Source organism: Callospermophilus lateralis, unplaced genomic scaffold (genome assembly GCF_048772815.1).
Source record: "Callospermophilus lateralis isolate mCalLat2 unplaced genomic scaffold, mCalLat2.hap1 Scaffold_79, whole genome shotgun sequence".
NCBI classification, from domain to species: domain Eukaryota; kingdom Metazoa; phylum Chordata; class Mammalia; order Rodentia; family Sciuridae; genus Callospermophilus; species Callospermophilus lateralis.
Window position 1 is genome coordinate 2,231,973 of NW_027515935.1, and position 22,426 is coordinate 2,254,398.

The following is a 22,426-nucleotide window of genomic DNA, read 5'->3' on the forward strand; positions in this document are numbered from 1 at the left end:
AGAAGCTCCAGTTAGATGGCACCAGGACTTCAGCTTGAGCCAGACTGCCTCTCTGGGGCAGAGGAGAAGGAATATATGAGGTATATATATATATATATCTTCACTTGAACCATGTTCTGAATATATTTTTATCATTTTGTCTCTTTATGTAAGGATCAGATGAGGCAAATCAGTGATGTTCACTCAAGGCATATGTACATTTATGCAATCCAAGACTTCTGCTTTTCAGGGTTTGTGGGTGGTTGCTATAGACACACTTCCATGAGTTCAACAAATACACTGCCAGTGTAATGCCACATTATGTACAACCACAAGAACGAGATCCTGGTTGGAATGAGTCATACTCCATGTCTGTATAATATGTCAAAATATGCTCTGCTCTCATGTATATCTAACAACAACAAAAACAATAAAATATATCCCTGTAAAAAACATGCATTGTAATGTATACAGACAAAATTACATTATATACATATTAATTTATAAAATGGCTGTTTAAATAAAGAAAAAAAACAAGAATGTTGGCTAACATGAGGCAATGCCAGTGCAAGGCCAGGTGCAGCCCAGTGCACAGGTAGATTTCCCAGGATAAAGAGGTTTCCAAGAGGGATACCAAGATACTCAGAAAAAACAAGGACCCTTCTTTTTGCTTTGGTTATGATGAAGATGAAATATGAAATGGTTGATGATTTTAATGAAGAGATTTTATAGTTAATTAAATGGAAGCCAAGGTGGGTTTGGGAGTCAGGGAAATTCAAGGATTAATCATGGAATAAAGCCAGCTTGCTAGGTTTTGGGATTTGTTACATGATAAAAAAGGATCCAAAGAACAGTTAAATTGTGGTAGTGCTCTTCAAAGTAATAAGTAGAATCAAAGAACTAAAAAATGTTGTCTGAAGAGAAAGTACTTTTCTTTTGGTACTAGGGATTAAATCCAGGGGTACTTAACCACTGAGAAAAATCTCCAGCCATTTTTATTTTATTTTATTTTTATTTTGAGACAGGGTCTTAATTAGTTGTTCCGGGCCTTGCCAAGTTGATGACGCTGTCTTTGAACTTGCAATCTTTCAGCTTCAGCCTTCTAAGCTTAAGGCATTTTTAATCTATTTTTTTTTGAGAGAGAGAGAGAGAGAGAGAGAGAGAGAGAATTTTTTAATATTTATTTTTTAGTTTTCAGTGAACACAACATCTTTATTTTATTTTTATGTGGTGCTAAAGATCGAACCCAGCACCCGGCACATGCCAGGCGAGCGCATTACTGCTTAAGCCACATCCCCAGCCCAAATCTGTGGTTTTATAGTGAGGAGGGGATGGAACACTAGCTAGAGACTGGGGGAATCCTTATTCCACTGCATCCAACATAGTCTCTCTCTCTCTCTCTCTCTCTCTCTCTCTCTCTCTCTCTCTCTCTTGGTTTTCTCATTCAAAAAGTGAGATTGTTGAATAGTGAAATATTTCTGGCTCTCCTAATTCTATTTCAAATTTTTTGATCAAACTTCTTGTAAGTGAATGGTTACCAAATAATTTATGCATAACTATTTACAATTTGATCTTCCATGACTGATTCATTTAGGTGTGTGTGTGTGTGTGTGTGTGTGTGTGTGTGTGTGTAGTGTCTCATTAGAATAAAGGTTTTTTTGAAAGTACCCATGAACGTTTAGCATGTTAGATTAGGAAGACTTTGTGGATGTTCATTGCCTCTATCATCGTTATTCTATAGGGTTGGGACCACAGATATTTAAAAATTAAATTAAACCATTAATTATTCTTTTTTGTTGGTATTAGAGATTAACCAAGATATGCTTGACCACTTAGTTACATACCCAGTCCCCATATTTTTTTGTATTATTATACAGGGTTTTACTAAATTGCTGAGAATCTCATTAAGATACTGAAGCTGACCTTGTACTCTCAATTCTCATGCCTCAGGCTCCCAAATCACTGAGATTACAGGAGTGCAACATGTAAGCCAGATAATTATTCTTTGTAGTACCTAGAATATTATTAAAAGGGCATAACAGAGCTTTTTTTTAGAGAGAGGGAGAGAGAGAGAGAGAGAGAGAGAGAGAGAGAGAGAGAGAGAAAGAAAGAAAGAATTTTTAATATTTATTTTTCAGTTTTCGGTGGACACAACATCTTTGTTTGTATGTGGTGCTGAGGATCGAACCCCGGCCACACGCATGCCAGGCGAGCGTGCTACCGCTTGAGCCACATCCCCAGCCCATAACAGAGCTTTAAATAAATAAGTTCAGAAATACTTTAATTGAAATTTTGGATAACTAGGAGAGTGGAATTGATTTTTACAAAAATAAAAGTAAAAAAAAATTTTACGATTTTCAAACGAGTAAGGTAGGTTTTGCCTAGTTTTGAAAACTCCAGACATATTGCTTATATTTTAATACCTCTTATATGACCAGCCCGTATGACATTAAGAAAGGGAAGTATTATGTGCTTTCTGTGTAAAGTTTCAGGAAGTTCCTGGTATGTGAACTGAAGGCGTTCATGCTGGTCAACACTGCAGCACGACCACAGTACTGGATTGTTTGTCATGTGGTTAATGATTTGCTTCCCTTAGAAAGTAGAAAGAGGAAAGAACACAGATAGGGCTTCATTTGTTCTTAGGTGGAGATAATTTTCGTTATCATTTGTTTAGTGGTATAGGAAATCACCCTTCACACAAAATGCATTTTGCTAACATTCTATAAAAATAATGCAGATGTTTGAATACCTTGTGCAAATGATGGCAGACATTTTTGTGAGACAGGTTTTAATGAAAAGGAGAAAACAGAACATGATTTTATGGTTAACTTGACCGTAAGGACAATGTTGCTAGAAGTCTTCTATTCAAAAAGTATGAAAAGTGATATTTTCCCCCAGAGATATAAGATTCAAATCTTTCTTAAAATGTATAAGGGACTGGATTTTTCATTTTATTTTTCCTAGGTGAATTTATAGGTCTTTTTTTCTAAGAAGTTCATCTGAAATATAAAATCTCTTTCTGCTTTTCAGCCTTACTTTGGTCACAGAAGGTGGCTCAGGTTCTTGATTATCTTCTGTTTTTTAGCATTTGCTCCAATGCGCAGCAGTGGCCTTTCTCTTTGGTCTTTAGACCATTTCAGGTCATCCTGGATCAGACCCAGCTCCCTGGATTCCATTTTCATGTTATCTTCTGTATCTCATAGTCTAATATTAGAGCTGTGTCATCATTTTTCTCATTCTTGACCATCACTGTGGTTTACTATGTCCCCCATCCTTGTGTTAGACACTCAGTCTCCATTGCAACACAGTTGAGAGGAAGATCCTCATAAGAGGTGATTAGGTCATTAAGGGCATCGCCATAGGGATGAATTTGGGGGGGGGAGTGAGTTCCTAATGAAAGGGTAAGCCCCCACCTCTCATCCTTTCTTGCCATCACACTTTCCACCATGGAATGATGCATCAAGAAAGTTCTTGCCAGATGTGAACCTTTCAACTTTGAAATTCCTACACTTCAGAATTTTAAGAAATCGCTGTTCTTTATAAATCATCCATGTCAGTTATGGCAGCACAAAGTGGACCAAGACAAATGTTTAGAATAAAAAAAATAGTTCTTCATATTCTCCCTGGTACTTCGTATTCTCTTTGCTTTGTTTTTAAATTTCTCTTGCGCTGAAATTCTGTTCTTATTTATTTATCTCTTTTCAGGAGTTTTGTCTTTGAGAAACCAGATAGTTATAGACAAGTGATGGAGTGAAGTTGTGTTTATGTTGCCTTAGTACAGAGTACATTTTCATGATGCAGGAGTCCACACCAATGACCATGTAACTAATTTAAAACTTTCTATCCAGGATTTGATTATGTTTTAATGAAGTATTATTATAGTAGTTCAGGATCTACAAATAGCATGGAATGGTTTAGGATAAGAGGAAGAATGCTTTTAAGTATCATGGGGTTTAAATGGGTACAATCTAGTAATAAAGTCTGGGGCAGCACCCCACCTCCCCCACCAGCAGCTCTCAGATCTCTGTGCAAAAGGTCAGAGTGCTCCCTGCCATCTTCTTCTGGTAGTCCTTGTCAAATTCTTCATTTTGGGCCACAGTAAAATAGTTCTTCCAGTCACCAGGCATCCCTGAAACAAGGCAAAATCTCAGTGATTGCTTCAAGAGTCCAGGGAGAATTGAGTGTACACCCAAGTTGTACAGTGGTATTGCTGGCAAGAATAAGCAATGCAGCATCAAACACTAATGGGAAAATCCAAGTAGACATGAGAATTACAGGGTTTCACTTGACATCTTAGGATATATGTCTCATCTACCTTTCCTCATAAAAGGGGAGATGGAGTGGTCCATGATGCTGCTAGGTAGAGTAGTATAGTTGGCCATTGGGTTTTGCTTCATGACATCAAATGAGGTATGATAGATGATTTTATTCAGAACTTCCTCTGTTATGTCTTTCTCCAGGAACTTCAATATCTTCTCAATTTCCCTCTTTGGGTTCTGTATGTAGAACAATTACACAAAATAAATATTTTGGGATCTTCCATTAGGGATGATATTCTGTTAAGGTTAACTGCATTTGTAAAGAGACGTGTTAAGGGATTCATTCAAATATATTCTACAAATATTTCTCAAGTGTTACTAGTGAAAGGCACTGTACAACCCAGATGTGCAGCAACAAGAAGATTGGGACTATTTCTATCATCAAGGAAATTGCCCTGCAAGAAGGAAACTGGGTATAAAATGACCAATTGAAGTTCTGGATGTGCTTCCTGTGTCCCCACATCCCAGGAACGGGGAGGACAGGATGGGGATCATCTGAGAGAGACCAGGAGACCTCAAGAGAAGGAGAAATGTCAACTTCTGGAGGAGATCAGGGAAGGCATAGTGAACAAAGGAGAGTGTTGGTTAGTGTGATAATTAACTCTAGTGTCTGGGCTATAAGAATTGGCAGCAAATGGTCTATGAGTTTAATAGAAGGGTAATAAAAGAACGAGTTTACCCAGAAGTGTACATGATTGTACCTTGCTTCTTTCTGATAAAAAAAATAGTTGCAAAAAAAGGAGTTATAGCTTTTGATTAAATTTTAGAGTACTTCTTAGCATGGTCATAGGTGGCAATTTGTAATTCAAGGACATTAATCCAGACTCACAAGTGTTGAATCTGCTATCCACTCATCCACAATGAAATGAAGAAATCAGTTCACTGTCCTAAAGTGTGGCACTAATCCTGCAAATTTCAAATGGACTAGACCTCAAGTAGTGAGGAGGGCATAGAAGAGAGAGAAGGAAGTAGATTTCTTGAACAGAAATATGCACAATTGATAGTTATGATTGCAAAGATCTTTACAATAATCTCATGAGATAGAGATGATATAATTTTGTAGGTAAAGAAACATGACTCATATGTATCAGGATTCAACAAGGTGATCTGGCTAGAAGGCACAAGCTATTTCCAGAGGAAAAGGGTCTTCTGGAAAGTGTGAACAAAAGATAATTCTGAAGACAAAAAATATGGTTAGAGCTGAGGGGAAAACCTAGCTGGAAAGAGTGTCATGGAGAGGTTCTTCTGTTGGTAAGTCCACATTCCAGTGTCCCCACATCCCAGGAACTGGATGACAGGATGGGGATCGTATTGCCTTCACCACTTTCATGTCCTCATAGAAAAGGTAGAGAATGTGATGCTGGTCCTTCATATCCCACCATCCCTTTACATGGTCATACCAGGAGCCCCATAGCACTGAGGAGGAGAGAGAAGGGACATCAATGTCAATATGAAACTTATCAAATGAGTATGACTTATCAAATAAAAGAGGAAAATTACTAAATACAACCAAAATACAAAGATACTGAGCAGAAGGATTCTTATTGCACAAGACAGAAAACTTGTTCTTTGAAAGTATTTTGGAAGATTGTGAAAAATATTCAGAATTTCCTGGGTTATATTTCCACCCTCGAACTTAGTTTTCCACAAGATATTGTCTATGGCCAGGGAATAAAAATCTTTTCCTTGCATCACCACAAATTGTATAGATCAATAAATATTGTTTCCAACATGCTGATTTTGAAAAAAAGACTTTCATTTTAAAAAGTCTCTAATTACCTGCTCTTGGGGCATCTTTGTTTTCAGTGATGGTAAATGGGAGGAGAGAAGATTGCTGGGTGTCTTTTGTTGTCCCTGTGAACCCTCCTGTACCTTGCATCTTTATCTACGTTGCCAAGCACTTTGCAAGTTGACTTGCACAATCTGTCACCAGGGTCTCCTTTTACCTCAGAATTATAGATGGACTTTATTTCAAGAAGCATTGGAAGGCTTTTGCAAGCAGGAAGAGAGAAAGAACAATATATTTGTTTCACTGATGCCTCCCAATTGACTCAAACTTTATTGATTGCTACCTCCACCAAACGCCTCAGCTTCTGTGAAGGGGACCTCTCCTATCTCCAGGGAACTGTTGCTCCTTCAAGAATACTTCATTAGTTCTTGCTGATTTCCCAAAACTCTGGCCACAGCATTGTGAATAGTCTATTTGTTGACATCTCCTGGGAGACCTCATTCATGACATCTACTTCCTTGCAGGACCTTGACAGATACAATTCAGTGAAAACTCTTCTTTTTTGATGTCAATAGCTAAGTGAAGGAGAAAATAGGAACCCACAGTTTCCTTTCACTTACCTTTTCCATCTTTGAATGTTTCAATGTATTCCTCCCATGTACCAGGGTCAGGCACCATTGAATTCATTCTTGAAAAATGATAGTAAGATACCAGACAGTCCTTGGCATTTCTAGATACATAGATAATCTGGAATCATCCAGAAAAGGGAGAGAGAGGAAGAGAGAAAGCAAGATAGAAAATTATCACCATTTAGTGCTGAGGTTGTTGTTTTTAGAAAGCCGTTTTGGAGAGTCTTGGATGATCCTATTGGAGGAATAGAACATACATATGTTTTCTACAAAGTGATCATCTCTTCCAGTCTGCCTAGAAATTGTTCTGATTTGTAGCTGGTAGTCTTTGTGTTACTATTGAGTACCTCTTCTTTTAAATCCCAGAATTTTCCTGAGTTGCACATAAATACTGTACTCATCCTAACTTAACTTGGAGAATAAGGTATGTTCATCTATTCAGGGTGCTCTAACAAAGTACCACAGACTGGGTGTCATATAAAAACTAGAAAGATTACTTCTCACAATTCTAGAGGTTAGATTGTCTGGTCAGGTCTTGCTTCCTCTTAGAAGACCATGTTTTATAAGAGTCCTAATCTTAGGACCTAAGGACCTAATCATCTATGAAAGCACCCCCATTCTTAAAACCATTACTTTGAGGATTAGAATTTCAATATTTGAACTTGAGAGGGTCATAACATGTGAAGGAAAGGTTCTCCTTGAATTTTGATAAACAAGAAATCTAAATTATAAAGTGGAAGGAGCTAAAGCAATGAGCTTATTGTCCCATTCCTACAAGATGAATCCCAGGCTTATAGATAAATTATCATTCCTATATTTTTATTCATGGATAAGATTGAGGACCTCTAAGGACAGTGCCAACTCTTTTTTTAGTGATGTTTGTGATGCTGATTCTTAAAGGAAAGGCAATGGTATGTCCTGGCAAGAAAAAAATGACCTCTTAGCTTCTTGTCTTGCTGTCCCCCTCCTTCCCTAACCACCTTGGCTTCTGTTCCAACCTATGCTGCTTTCAGTGGGGTTGGGGAGGTAGAGCACTGTGGTGATGGGTAGTGTTCCCCCCCAAAGGTCCATATGTGAAGAATTGGTACTTAGGGTAGAATTACTTGAAGAGATTGAGCCTTGTGAGAGGGAGGTCTTAGGTCATTGGAGGTGTATTCTCAGAGGGGATTGTAGAATCCTGTGTCCTCTTTTTTGTCTGTCTGTCTCTCTGTCTCTCTATCTGTCTCTGTCTGTCTGTCTCTCTCTCTCTCTCTCTCTCTCTCTCTCTCTCTCTCTATATATATATATATATATATATATATATATATATATATATATATATATGAGTGTGTGTGTGTGTGTGTGTCTGTGTGTGTGTGTGTTTACACATATACACATATGTATAGCTAAAGATGTGAAAACTCAATCTGATATGCACTTTTGCCATAAATTGCCCTAACTGGAGGTCTAACTAAGTGGACTGCCTGGTCTTGTATTTTAACCTTCAAGCCAAAATAGTCCTCCTTTTACTTCACAAGTAGCTGTGTCAGGTATTTCATTACAGTACTTCAAAGCCAACCGATACAAGCTCAAAATTTTCTCAAGCACTTTTGCCCAGCATATCACTTTATCAACAGAATTTGTGTCCAACACAACCAATACTCAGTCATAGTTTCCTCTTGGTGAATTACTCTCTCTCTCTATCTCTTACATTCCCAACTACATTTCACCTATTATTCTCTTTGTCCTGTCATGACTATTTTTCTGGCCCAATTTTGCTGTTGGATTTCTATCCAATATTCATGAACATAATTAAGAAACCAAAAAATCTGAGGTAACTACAAAGCCATGTATCAATATATTCTCAGATATTTCTTAATTTTTATGTCAGCTCTTGCTTTCAAGGCCTGAGTAACTGACAGTATGAGTCTTGGGCTAGATAGGGATGTGTAGTCCAATGTTAAATAAATTTCCAAGAGTTTGTTGACCTGTATTAGTTTTGAATTGCTGATGAAACAAGTCACCACAAATTCAGTGTTTTAAAACAATGTTGATTTATTCTTTTAAAGATATGGAGGTCAGATTTCACTGGGCTAAAGTCAAGGTGTAATCAAAGCTGGTTCCTTTTGGTAGTTCTAGGGAAAAATTCATTTCCTTGTGTTTGACTTCTGGAGTGTGACTGCATTTTTTGCCTGCATTGTTTTTCCTCCTGACACACTCCTGGATCACTCTAACTTCTTTATTTGTCACATTTCCTATTTCCTAAGTCCTTCATGGTGATATCTAGGGCCTAGATAATCCAGGATAATCATAACATCTTGAGATCCTAAATTTTATTATACCTACAAGGTCCATTTTGCAATAATAACATTCCCAGGTACTGTTTAATAGATGCAGATATCTTTGGGCAATCACTCTTCATCCTATTATACCATCCTAAAATGAAAAGCTTGTACTAAGTTCTCTAAAGTTTTTTTCTACTGAACTAACTCACAAATCTTAGTGCATAAAGAGAGATAATGCCATTGATATTTCTACACTATTTAGAAGACCTGAGTTTACAAAAAGAAGGTGTTAGTATGGTGAATAACCAAGGGCTAGTGTATCTTCTGACACTAAGCCTACAAGATCTGGTAATAATACTGGTTTTTGAGCAGCAAAATTAGCATGTCATGAATGGAATTATCTGTGGCAATAAAGCAAAAATTTTTCACGAGTCAAGGTGTCTTGGGTGTAATCTCAGGAATGGGATAGAATTCCTAAGCATTGTCTTATGGCTGTCTATACTATTTTGTCATGCCCCGCCCCTTTCCCCTTCACAGGAATGGGAGAGCATTTCTGAATATGAACAACTGTTCAGTAGTATTGTACTTTATTTGGAAATAGGAGATGGTCAAGATAAAGAATTGGTGAGTCATAGAAACCCAGAAAACAGAATTGCATTTTGTATATGGACACGGCACCAAGGACAGTGCTATAGCTAAACAGACATAACTCTTATGGTTTCTAATTGAGTTCAGTACAGAAAATGAAAGAGCTTGTGGGTATCTTGGCAGTGAGAAACTTAACATCAACTCACTTTGTTTGCAACTTTCATGTAATTGGGTTTCCCTAGGATCTTGCCCATAAGGAGATATTCTAGTCCAGTTAATATGAGCATCTGATTCTGCCACGTGATTGTACTTTCTATTGTAAATTTCAATTTAGTATTTAGTTTATATTCATATTACATTGATTTCAAGTTTCACTGGTAGAGCACATATCAAAAAGAAACACTAATACTGTCAATGTACACTGCATTTGTGGGATTTGAATTAGGAAGTGTCATCTCTATTATTGCATGGACATAGAGGCATAATAGCACCTGGAAGCTTGCTTCATGAGATATGTTCTTTTTAAGTGTGGGCCAAGTTTCTAGATGCTAACAAAATCAGGTTTCTCATCCTGAAAGGAAGAGAAATAGTTTTTGAACACCAAAGAGGACATTATTTAATTGGAACAGCCAGATAATGAACATGAGCATGGACTTCAGATTTTGACAGTGGAGAATATAATTGACAGACTCAGCTGCATCACTCTGAATTTGCCACCATATTCCTTGAAAGGCCACATTTCTGAAAGGCTGCTCTTAGCTAAAGAGTGAGCATGATGGGGCTTTCTAGGCAATCAAGACTCTCTGGTGGTTGGCTTTGGTTGGAGAATCTGCATTGGTGTGGCTGCATTTTGTTCAGGGCTTCATTGCAAATGTCCCCAGATCTCCTTACTTGCCCCACGGGATCAGGCCAGCATCACGATCTGATGGCTCTCCATGCTCCTTTGTCTACACTTTCTCCCTGCAGGTTTTTCCCCAAGTAGATTTTTGCATATCTAACTCCCCCATACCCTATGCTTGTTGGAGGACCCAAACTAAGATACCAACCTTCCTCAGGAAGTGCCTGCTTTGTTTCATTGATCACTGCCTTTGAAGTTGGCTTAGTTGTCAATCAGAACAATTTCCCAGTATATTTCTAGAAATAGTATTTGGAAAGGAAGGTGGATCCAGAGTAAAGGGTATGGTATTATGGCCTACAGCCACCATGTTCAATGTAGTTCTCTGATTAGTTTCCTTTGACTGTCTTTGCTTGTTTCTACTTAGAGTAGCAAATCTTACTTTTGAATTCTCTTTCCAGAAGGATGGTGGTAGCATCTGAACAGGTAGATGAGTCTTCAGAGTTCTAGGAGAAGGCATTTTATTGTCCAGGTCCAGACCTGGGAAATAAGTTGAACATTTCTCATCAGCTACATGGATCCAATAGTGTTTTGTCAAACATTGGGAATCATATTGACCACACGACTGGCTCTGTGCCTTAAAGAATGATGTCATAGTCCGTGTTGCCCCCCTAGCCCATACAGTCTACCTGTCCATTCTGGTAGAGTACAACACTAATGAGGCACAGCAAAACATGGAGGCAACACTGTTTCCCTCTCCTGTTGAGCACTGAGGTGTGCCTGGGTGGGCAGACAAAGAGGCTTTGGGAGGTTTAGTTTAGTGAGAATAAGACTCAGGGTATCTGGTTCTTTGGGCATCTCTGTTGTTGCATGGAAGAACTGCCTATTCCTCTGAAGAGAGGGAGGTTACTGGGGCACCTCGATGACCCTAGAAGCTCTGTCTAGAGTTTCAGCCTTTCTTTCAGCTGTTACTTCCATAACCAAGTTCCTGTCGTGTGCCAGCACTGAGCACTGTGCAGCAAGATGCTTTTAACTGAAAAGTGGAGCTTTATAGTCATCAAGTAATTTTTCCAAATAGTTAAATGTGGGAGCCATGATGGGAAGTCATCAGTCGGTGGGTGTGGAGGGCCACAGAGGTGGAGCTCTGTGAGAAACAGGAGATAAGCAAGGCCAGCAAGACTGAGTAAGGCATAGACAGAATCATTCCTAGAAAGAGAAAGTCCAATGCTAAGTGCTAGAACACTGAGCACAGCTGGGACTGGTTAAACACTGCATAAACTTCAGGGGAAGGCTTGCAAGGAAAGCAGAAGTGTCATTTGTGGAGAACAAACCATCTGACAAAGAAGCAGATCTATGGAGAAAGGGAGATATTATATGGAAATATGGTGGAGAAAGGAAAGAAAGGAGGGAAGAAAGAAAAAGTAAAGACCTTGTGGAAATGAAAAGAAAAGCAACTCTTGACTGTTCTTCCTCCTCTTCCCATCACCAGCACTATCCACAAACAAAAGCACACAGAAGAGGCCCTACAGATGCAAGAGGGTGCTTTCAAACTAAGGACTGTCCATAAAATGAACATAAGTGGAAAAGGGCTGAGTGTATTAATACCAAATTACTGTAAAAGTCAGAAAAAGCAAACCACTATCCCAAACCAACTACAAACCTGAAAACATGGTGCCACAACCTGTCAGACTAAATTCAATATTCTGAAACAAAAATTTGGAAATTGTATATATATATAATCAGAACTACAAGAAATAAGAGTAGAAATGAAACAAAAAAGATAGACAAGTACAAAAAGATCTGGTAGAAATCAAGAAAGATATAGAAAAAAACCCAAAAGAATACTAGAAACAGATTAAATTATGATGTAGACAATGGAGAAAAGATTTAAATGCAAACTTAACAGGAGATAGTGAAGGAAAGCAAGAAAATGCCTAAGAAAATAACAGTGACAAAATGAAAGAAGTGAAAAAAAAGTGTCCAAAGCAGAAGACAGGTGAGGAAGTTCCAAAACTGGCATGCATTGAAGTTCCTGAGAAGTAAAAAAAAATAGTGGAATGGAAATAATTTTTAAGTCCATAAGTTGTACAAACTTTCTGGAACAAGCCCTTTAATTTACATCTAAGCCATGGGAAGTAGATTTATAATGATCAATTCTGAAACATACTGAAGTTACTAGATCTGAAGATAAGGACCTCTAGAAAACAGATGAAATGGTTCATGAAGTTGAGAGAATACAACTAGCCTTGGACTTCTTAAAAATAGCATAAAAAAAACAAACAAGGAAAAAGTGGAGTAGCATTTTAAAGAGGCTTTAGGAAAGAACTTGTGAATAAAAGATACTGTAACCAGTGCAGCTGTGCTTTAAATACCAAAGAGTTGTAGAATAAATGATTGAGTGTGTAAGAAGTCACTAAATGCAGCACATAGGAGCCCTTCCTTCACTATCTATGAGAATAAGTTTCATTGAACCAAGAAACGACACAGAACACTTTGTTAAAAGTACTTACGAGCAATTTTTCACATTATTTAGTACTAGATCTAAAATAATGCAAGTAAAGTCCTGGGTAAAATAATGTGTAGATCTTATACATTACAATGAAGTAGAAATAATGCAACTCAAAATTTGAGTAATATCACCGGCTTCTGTATAAGTAATGAGGGAGTCAGAGGATTCTTTTGAAACCAGCATATCAAATCATAAAAGATTATGTAAGAGAAAAAAATTTACATTTTTAGAGGTAGTAATTTATAGATAGATAAACACTGGCAAAAAGGTAGAAATTTTCCTAATCATAAAAAAATACAACAAACAAAACAATAAAAACCCAAACAAAAAGTCCTGCATACACTTTAATAAAAGAAAAAAATCATATAAACACAGTAAACATTATTATACACAGTAATTTCAAATGAAATTTTTAAATCTGACGTAATTAGAACCAAAATTTTTGAATTTTGAATATTTGAATTAGAACCAAAATTTTGAAATTTTTGAATCTGATATAATTAGAACCAAACCTATTAGTCATATCAATAAGAGTCAGTGCTCTTAAATTTAGAAGTATTAAGGTTTTTCAAATTGACTCATAAAAGGAAATCTAACTATATGCAGAATAGACCTTTCTAAAACACACTGACTAATAAAGGCCAAAGTAAAGGAATGAATAGAGATAAAACATGCAAATTAAAAATAAAAAGGAATTGTGATGCTATTAGATAAAGCAGGATTCAATTCTTATATGAAATGAAGAAGGAGGAGCTTTATAGTGCTGAAGACCCTATTAAATTAAGAAAATGTCATAACAAATATCTGGTATGATTAAATAATAATATAAATATAAATAACAATAGGCATTATTATAGCTATTATTATTTTACAAATAAAAAAACATTAGATTTTGAGATGCCTAATAACTTGTTCATGGTCAAGAATCTCAACCACTATTTCTAGCAGAATAGTTGGATTCCCAAGTCTATGCCTTCTCACTATTGGGTTATCTTCTGTTGCCAAAGGTCCCATTTATTACTATATATTTTATGAAAACATGTTCTTTATTCTCTACTTGATTACAGACTCTTCAAGGGTGTTGTGCCTTACATTTCTTACTATATTTGATGTGATGCATGATGTTTTTTGATATTGCTACTATATAAATTTGATTTAATTCTTTGGTAGACAGGTTTTAGATAAAATACATTTGAAGACATTCCCTTCGTGAGCTGGCAGCAGAATGACACAGGAATGTGGCTTTTCAAAACATGTTAAAAACAACTGACATATGATCAACACAAAATTATATATTCTTATGGGGCACTGTGATAATGTAACATGTATACAACATGTAATCATCAAGTCAAGGTAATCAGCATTTCCATCTTTTTAAACAATTATTTTTCTTTGTGCTAGGAAACTTTGAACTCTTCTAGTTCATTATAAGTTACATAATGAAATTATTGAAAACTATAGATGACCTACTGTGCTGTATAGAATGCTGGAACGTTTTCCTCCCATTTAACTGTATTTTGATGCTCATTATTCAATTTCTGTCTGGTTCCTCTTCCTAGCCTCTAGTGACTTGCAGTCAACAATTTCTATAAAATTAAATGTTGAGTCCCACATATGAGCAAAAACATGCAGTATTTTTCTTTTTGTGTCTGGCTTATCTCTCTGAACATAATGTTCTTTAGTCACATTTACATTGGGGCAAATGACAGAATTTCACTCCTTTATGGCTAAATAATATTTTAGTATCTATATACCAAAAAATTATGGCTCAGTGGATGCTATGGTTCCTCAATCTTGCTATGTTAGCTTTCCATCATGAAAACAGATACTTCAAATAATCAACTTATAAAGAGGAAAGATTTGTTTTAATTCACAGTTTTAGAGGTTCCAGTCAATGACCATTTGGCCCTTTTGCCTTGGGCCTATGATGAAGCAGCATCTCATGGTGAGAGCGTTGGGTAGAACAAAACAACTCACCTCATGGACAGGAAGGGCAAGACGGAGAGCAAAGGGTCCCTCAACTTCAAGGGCACACCCAATACTCTAAACCCCTCCCACCATGTCCTGCCTACCAAAGGTACTGTACCTTCTGTCAACTCCAAATGGGGATCAAGCCTTTACTATGTGGACACTGGGGAGACATTTAGGATCCAAATTATTTAGGATCCATCTGCCTTCTCTACACTAAAATGCTCCAGCATAAGGAAAGAATGATTACCTGATGCTGCCAAATCATACATCTTAGAAAAGGAATTTGGAAGTCATTTTTTCCTACTTTTTTGACTTAGATTATCTTCAGATTCCTTCTCAGTTTCATTTGGAAATACTTTCTAAGAGGCCTATGGGAAAATGCCTTCCTTAGGTGAAGACTGACCCTGTATGGTGGTAATGACCTCTCAGGTCCCAGCTGGGCACACTTACCTGAGTTGAGAGGTGGAGGTAAAGACCACTCTAGGAAAGGGTGCTGGTCAAAGGTGTTGGCCCTCTGGCACTTTTGCACATCTCCATCATTTTGGATCATGTCCACAATCTCCTGTGTCCAGGTTGTTCCTAAAAGCATCAATCATTCTCAATACCATTCACCATGGCACAGTTCAATCCATTTTTCCTTGATTATTCAGTTAAATTTGCTTTTTCTGAACATGGAACAGGATCATCTCATGTGTCACCTTTTCTGTATGCCAACCAAAGTGGGTGGGATCCTCCTTTGAGCACTGGAGGCCCTCCATTCTCATTGTCACGACCTGCTCATAATATGTGCTTCTTTGCAACACCTGTTCTCTGTATCCTTAGTATTTAGCATAGAAATTTGCAGGTAATAGACCTAGATTGGTTGTATAAATATTGAATCAAATGTAATGAGACATAAAGATGAATTAGCCAATGTCCCTCCTTTAACAAGCTATTATGGTTTTCTTTTTGGAGGAAATATGGCAGAGACTGCTTATTATCTAGCTACTATTCATATTTTTTTCCTTTCAAATTAAGAGATTCTCAAATATTAGCTGGACTTATAACTATTTATGTAAAAAGCTGCATTTTCAATCTTTCTTGCAATTACATGTGGCCAGGGCACTAAATTCTGGGAAGCAGTTTTTAAAGGGAGGTACAGAGAGTAACTCCTTATTTACGACCTCTTTGATGGTATTTTGGAATGATGATTGGACCTCCAGCAACTTATACAGGACCATAGAAGCAAAAGCCACATCTTAAGGTGGTGGAGAAGAAAGTTAGGAGGAGTCAGGTTTGCTGATGAAGGGTGCAGCCACTGTTTCAGTATTGGACTACCAATATAAGGACAACTTTTCTTTTGTGTTATTTTGAGTTTTCTGATACCCTTAGTCAACCTGAATTCTAAATGATATAGAAGAGGGATATTAATGGACATATGGATAGGCAAAAGTTAAATTATGGGAGGGAGGCTGAGTTACTGCAGTGGGGGTCAGTAGGTCTAATTGAGGAGAAAGGTACAAGGCCTGGAATGAAGACTCAAAGCAGAATGGAGTGTGCATCTCCATTAAGGAGGTAGGGCAAGCCAGGAGAGGAAATTTCAAGAGCTAAGAGAGAGAGGCAGGCATACTCTCCATGCTGGAAGTGTAAGAAAGGCTCAGAAGAGGTTGAGAGGTATTGAGAAGTGGGGAATAGAGAGAAAGAGTGTCAGGACCATGGTATAGAGGACAATATGTTCGACTGCATAATTTCCAAGGTGAGTTGAAACAAAATTTCTTCCTGAAGAACAATACAGGATGAAGTTAAGAACTAGGCAAGAGAAGTGTCCAAAGCAAATTAGTCAGGAAAGAAGAGTATTGAGAAACTGAAAGTGCCTAACCTAGTTGACTAAATAAGATCTGGTGAGGTGGGGTGCTTCAGAATCTATGAAGAAAGAAGCATCTTCCAAATATCTTCAGTGAATCCACACTTTCTTGCAATCTTTCTGATTATGAATATCTAATATTTTTCTTACTGAGTCAAGCGGTCACTGAGAGATTTTTTTTCAAACTGGTTACAGCTTATAGTTCTTTGCTTCACTTGGTCACACAGTGTGGAATTAGAAATATAGAAAATGCAGGAGATCATCAGTCACTTCATCACAGTCTTTTCCTATTTGTCTATTCTGCACAATCCTGAGATATCCTTTGCCTTTTTTCCCCCACATAATCCACTTCATTTTATAAGAGACTGGTAGACATCATCTCCACTTTCCCAGATGCATTCCACCATACTCACATAGGTTTTAGACGCTGTTATTTTAGCCCAGTATCTATTGGGCTGAAAGATTCATTTTCTTGTCAATTTCTCCCTAGGAGGAACATCTCAGAAATAGGGGCTACTGTTCATTCAGGAAAGCTTAACAGAGAAGAAGGAGATCCTGGGCAGCCAAGATTTACTGGAAGAACTTCTACACTATTTCTTAGATTCTGTGCTCTTACGTTGTTTTGTAATTTTTTTTTTTTATTCCATTGCAATTCTGGCCACCTCTTTCTTTACCAAGGACCTAAATAAGAGGGAGGATCTTGCATTTGCATTCATGAATAAGTCTTGGTTCCACTTTTTCCAGGGACCAGTACTGAAGAAAAACTATATTCATTAAAATTAGGAGTCCCACTTTCAATATCATTGCTTTGCTAAGGCTGATGCCACCTACTGCTATTTCTGCACACCCACCTGCCTTTGCGTAGGTTGCAATGAGGAGATCATCATATTTTGCTTGGGAATTCCAGATTTTGTCCCAGTTATCACTTATCAGCTTGGTCATGAGGATTCCATCAATTTCTGTGGTTTCTGGTTGTAGGTATTTTTCCTCCAGGTGGAAATCTTTCATTTCCTCCAAGGAATTTTAGTATGTGGACTTGACAGGTGCTTAAAAGAAAGGTAGACTTTTGTCATTTCTAATACTTAGAACAGTCACTCCTTAATTTTTTTTCTTTGGAGAGAGTCAGGAGAGGTGCATGATAGGAGCTTATTATTGCTTTTAATATTTATTTATGTAAGAAAAGTCAAAACCGTGGAAGCCTGGAGCATTTTGAAAAGCTTTGTTTCAGGGTGTAACAATGATAAAGATGCAAATACATCTCAAATGGAGATAAACATGGGGAAGGATCACAGATCTGGGAAATTGTCTCCCTTGGGTTGGCACTTCAGAGCCTACCTGTCTGAGGTCTGAGTGACAGAGATATGAAGAGCCCATGGCAAAGGCCTCTTGTCAGGTTTTAACACAAAGAAGTCAGAATGGAATCAGAATATAGGTTGACTGGCTTTGAAGCATGCTGGAAGAGGGTGAATAAGCTGCGTTTGATCTGAGTAGCTGTAGAGCTTGGGGGAAGTTATTTACACTCTTCTTGGGGTTCCTCATTAGACAATGACTATCAACAGACTATACCATGACAGAGTGAATGACAGAAATCCCCTTGTATTTCTACAATCACAGATTATGCATTCAGTCTTCAAATTCTGACTGAAGAGTAATAAGCAAGCTAAGCATTTAACCTCTATTTGCTAGGGGAAGTAACCCTGACTTGTTCTTCAAAAGAATAAATATCATGTAGCAACATACAATAAAAGAAGACAAAAGGGCTTGGGCAGAGGAGACAGTTATAAGTTAGAAAAAACTAAAGAGAGCTATACAAATGCAATTCAAAAAACTTAACTGGGATCTAAAATGGGAAAAATAAGTTTTAGAAGGCATTGGGGAAATAGGACATAAACTGTATGTTTAGTGTTAGGATGAGATAGAAGAATTGCCTTACCCTCAGAGGTATCAGCTGAAGTATACAGGGCTACAGTGTCACAGTGCCCCCAACATCGCTTTAGATGGTTCAGTAAAATAGTGTGCATTCATGTTTGCTTACTTGTACAAATACACACATATGCACAAAAATATGAGAAGGGAAAGGAGAACAAAAGTGGAAAACATGAAGAAAATATCTAGAAGCGAATCAGGGAGAAGTTTTCCAAGTATTCTTCATATTCTCCCTGCCAATCTAAAGGAAAAGATATGAAAAAAACAAAGTCCCATTTACTGTCAGACTACTGTGTTATGTGAGCTACCTATGCACAGGAGAGGCAGCTTATGGTTTCAAATTTTTCAGTAGAATGTTCCTCCCTCTTTACAAAGTCAACACCAACACAGTGGGGGATTGTGTGCCACCCCTTTTCCCAAGGTAGGTTTTTCACTGGATTTAGTCCCTTAGCAAGCTCTGCATGTTCTGGGCTCTTGGGGTTTGGTTCCTGGCCCCCAATCCCTTTGGCTGTCTGAATGAGAACCCTCCTATTCCCTATGCACTTTTCTTCCTTGTCATTTCTCTAGGTTTCCTTTACAGTTTTGCCAGCTCAGCAATGCTTTAAAGAATATGTATTTTTTAGAAAAGTATTTTACCTAGCTTTTTAAAAAGATTTTTGAGCCAGGAGGATCACAAGTTCAAAGTCAGCCTTAGCAACAAGGCACTAAGTAACTGAGTGAGAGCCTGTCTCTGAATAAAATACAAAATAGAGCTGGGGTTGTGGTTCTGTGATTCAGTAGGTGAGTGCCCCCGAGTTCAGTTTCTACTAAAAAAAAAAAAAAAAAAAAATATGGCTGTATCAATTCTTACATACACTTGTTTTTCTTTTTGGTTATGTCTAATGTACATTTTAAAACATTAATGGCTATATATCTGTGCTCCAATTGCCTGAAGGTTTAGAAAGCCTCAATATGCTGTTTTCCTTTCTACTTTTGAGTGGGCTTTTGATTTTGGATGGCGAGTTCATTTTCTTTGGGGCCATATGTCAGAATGCTATATGGCCTGGCTCAGGGCCTTGTCTCCACTAGACCAGGTGGCTCAGTAATCTTACTAATTTCTGATTTGTTTTTGTTTAAATTTATTGTCTTGGGGGTTGCTGGGTCTAGCTAATGAGCTTAATGATTTAAAACTGTTGCCAGACTCACGCTCACATATTCTGAGCACAGGATGACACAGTTGAGCGTTTTTACTTTTCTTCTATGGTGGGGGGGGGACAGTTTTCTCTAGAGCCCTTTCTAGAATTCACATTTGTATTAGACTGCTCATCATACTTTGCTCATCACAAGCTCCTCATCATTAAACACCCACCCCATCCAGTGGGGCAGCCACTCCAGCTATGCTGTGCCTGGATGTTGGAGTCTTTTTTTCTGGGCACATTGAAATTTATTTTTCTCCCTGTACACTCAACTTCACATTTCAAAGTATGTTTTTTGTATGTATTCAGGATTTCTTAGTGTTTGTCTTTGGAGGACTTTTCAAATAGTCTCGTATTGCCATACACACACACACACACACACACACACACACACATACACACACACACATATATACATATATATAAAATTTTATTATGAAAGAATATCTTGTAAGATATATATGTATAAATCACTATTTTTATTTATTCTAATTTGTTATGTATGACAGCAGAATGCATTACAATTCATTTTACACATATAGAGCACAGTTTTTCATATCTCTAGTTATACACAAAGTAGAGTCACACCATTCATGTCTTCATACGTGTATTAGAGTAATGATATCCATCTCATTCCACCATCTTTCCTACCCCCATGTCCCCCTCCCTTCCTCTCCCACCCCTTTGCCCTGTCTAGAGTTCCTCTAATCATCCCATGCTTTCCCCCTCCCACCCTATTATGAATCAGCCTCCTTATATCAGAGAAAACATTTAGCATTTGGTTTTTTGGGGGATTGACTTACTTCACTGAGCATGATATTCTCCAACTCCATACATTTACCTGATAGTGCCATGATTTTATTCTCTTTTAGTGTGGAATAATAGTCCATTGTGTATATATGCCTGTTTTTAAAATCAGAACTGTAAGTTCCTTAATCTGTTTTTTTTTTTTTTGGCTTAAGGGAAAACAAACAAACAAACAAACCTTTAATCTGTAAACTGGCAGAAAGGATCTATCTCCTTGCCATAAATGGTTCAAATTTCTTAGACTGAGTAAAAACATAAATTGTGTGTACCTAAAATATAAATTTTAAATGTGCATCTAAACACATTAAGTTTAGTGTTTTGCCAAGCCTGGTAGCACATGCCTGCAATTGCAGCAGCTGAGGAGGCTGAGGCAGGAGGATCATGAGTTCAAAGCCAGCCTCAGCAATTTAGCAAGACCCTAAGCAACTCAGCAAGACCCTGTCACTAAATACTATATAAAAAAGGGCTGGGGATGGGGCTCAGTGGTTACAAACCCCTGGGTTCAGTCCCCAGTACAAAAAAAAAAAAAAAAAAAAAAAAAACAGAAAAGAAAAAAAATCGTGGTTCCATTAAGATTTACAGATTTTCCACTCTCATATACTTCTGCCAAAAAAAAAAATCCACATTAGTTAACATCATAGTTGACCTCTTGAGAAAAGTCTTAAAGTACTGGGAAGCTATCAAATTCATGATGGTCAATACAAGTTTTCCAAAATTTCAATATTTCTTTTAAACTTCATTTTTCTTGAAACCTCAGATTTTTATCATTGGTAATAAATGACAAAATGTGAATTAGTTCCCCTGAGGTGCTAAGCTTCCTTTTTCATTTTCAAGAACATGTCTGCCTTGTTGCCCAAGTCCAAAATTCCATGGCTGGTCGGTCATCCGAAGAGGATGAGAGAGACCTGAAGCACCACGTGGGTATTCCCCATTGGTCACACAGGATATTGAAAAGACTGGTACTTGGGGGTCGAGATTTAATGGAATTAATGATTAGGCTACTTTTTCCTGGGTGTTGTCAACGAAAATGACCCGCTGGCTTGTTTTGGTTGGAGCACCTGCTAGGGAAGGAGCAGGTGGCCACTAGGACTTGCCCGGCCCCCTGCCCAGGCGGCAGCAGTGTCATCCAAGGTTGCTTTTGTACCATGATGCAGATCTCAACATGTGGCAGAGACAGAGTGTCTCAATGTTATAATGAAAATAGTTTTGACATCATAAACCAGAGGATCTTGGGGACTGTCACTTTAGACCACACCTTAGAACGGCTGCTAGACACATTTCAAGCCTCAAAATTAACCTCAGTTCAATATCTGATGGTCCCTCTTGCTGTCTGTGAGCGCCTCCGTGTGGCACCTTTTGAGGTGACATCACTGATTTATAGGTATTCAGGTGTTCTCTAGCTTCCCCCTCAGAAACAGTGCTGCCTGATGTCCTTGTGCTGACCTGGTCTTGAGGTCAAGGAGTACCCACTAGAGTTCCGCTCTGCCAACCGCCTGGGCTCTCACGCACCTGTTGTTTGCAGGTGGAGCATGACCCCGCCCATGGTGAATGCTTACTATTCGCCCACCAAGAACGAGATCGTGTTTCCGGCTGGGATCCTGCAGGCGCCCTTCTACACCCGCTCCTCGCCCAAGTAGGCCATCTCTGGTGCTGGTGCCCCGACGGATCCCCTGCCCCTCAGCCAGCCCTGTGTCTGCAGCTGACCCTGACAGCCATCTCACTGAGCCATCTGTGCCCTGGTGGCCCAGGTGGCCTAGGATTGCAGCGTCGTGGGTGCAGAGAGCAGCAGCCCCTGTCCCCTGCCTTCCCTCCAAGGGTCTCTGGGGCCGAAAGCTCCTGCAATCGGGAAACG

General features: G+C 38.2%; 1 protein-coding gene across 1 annotated transcript; it reads right to left on the reverse strand.

Annotated features, from left to right (window-relative positions):
• Window positions 1-3,995: 3,995 nt before the first annotated feature.
• Window positions 3,996-15,373, reverse strand: LOC143640949 (sulfotransferase 1C1-like). Its single transcript, XM_077108452.1, has 6 exons — window positions 15,274-15,373; window positions 10,786-10,883; window positions 6,648-6,774; window positions 5,620-5,714; window positions 4,295-4,475; window positions 3,996-4,108 (listed from the first exon to the last, which is right to left on the reverse strand). The coding sequence occupies exons 1-6, from the start codon at window positions 15,371-15,373 to the stop codon at window positions 3,996-3,998; spliced, it is 714 nt and encodes a 237-aa protein (XP_076964567.1).
• Between the last annotated feature and the right edge of the window lie 7,053 nt (window positions 15,374-22,426).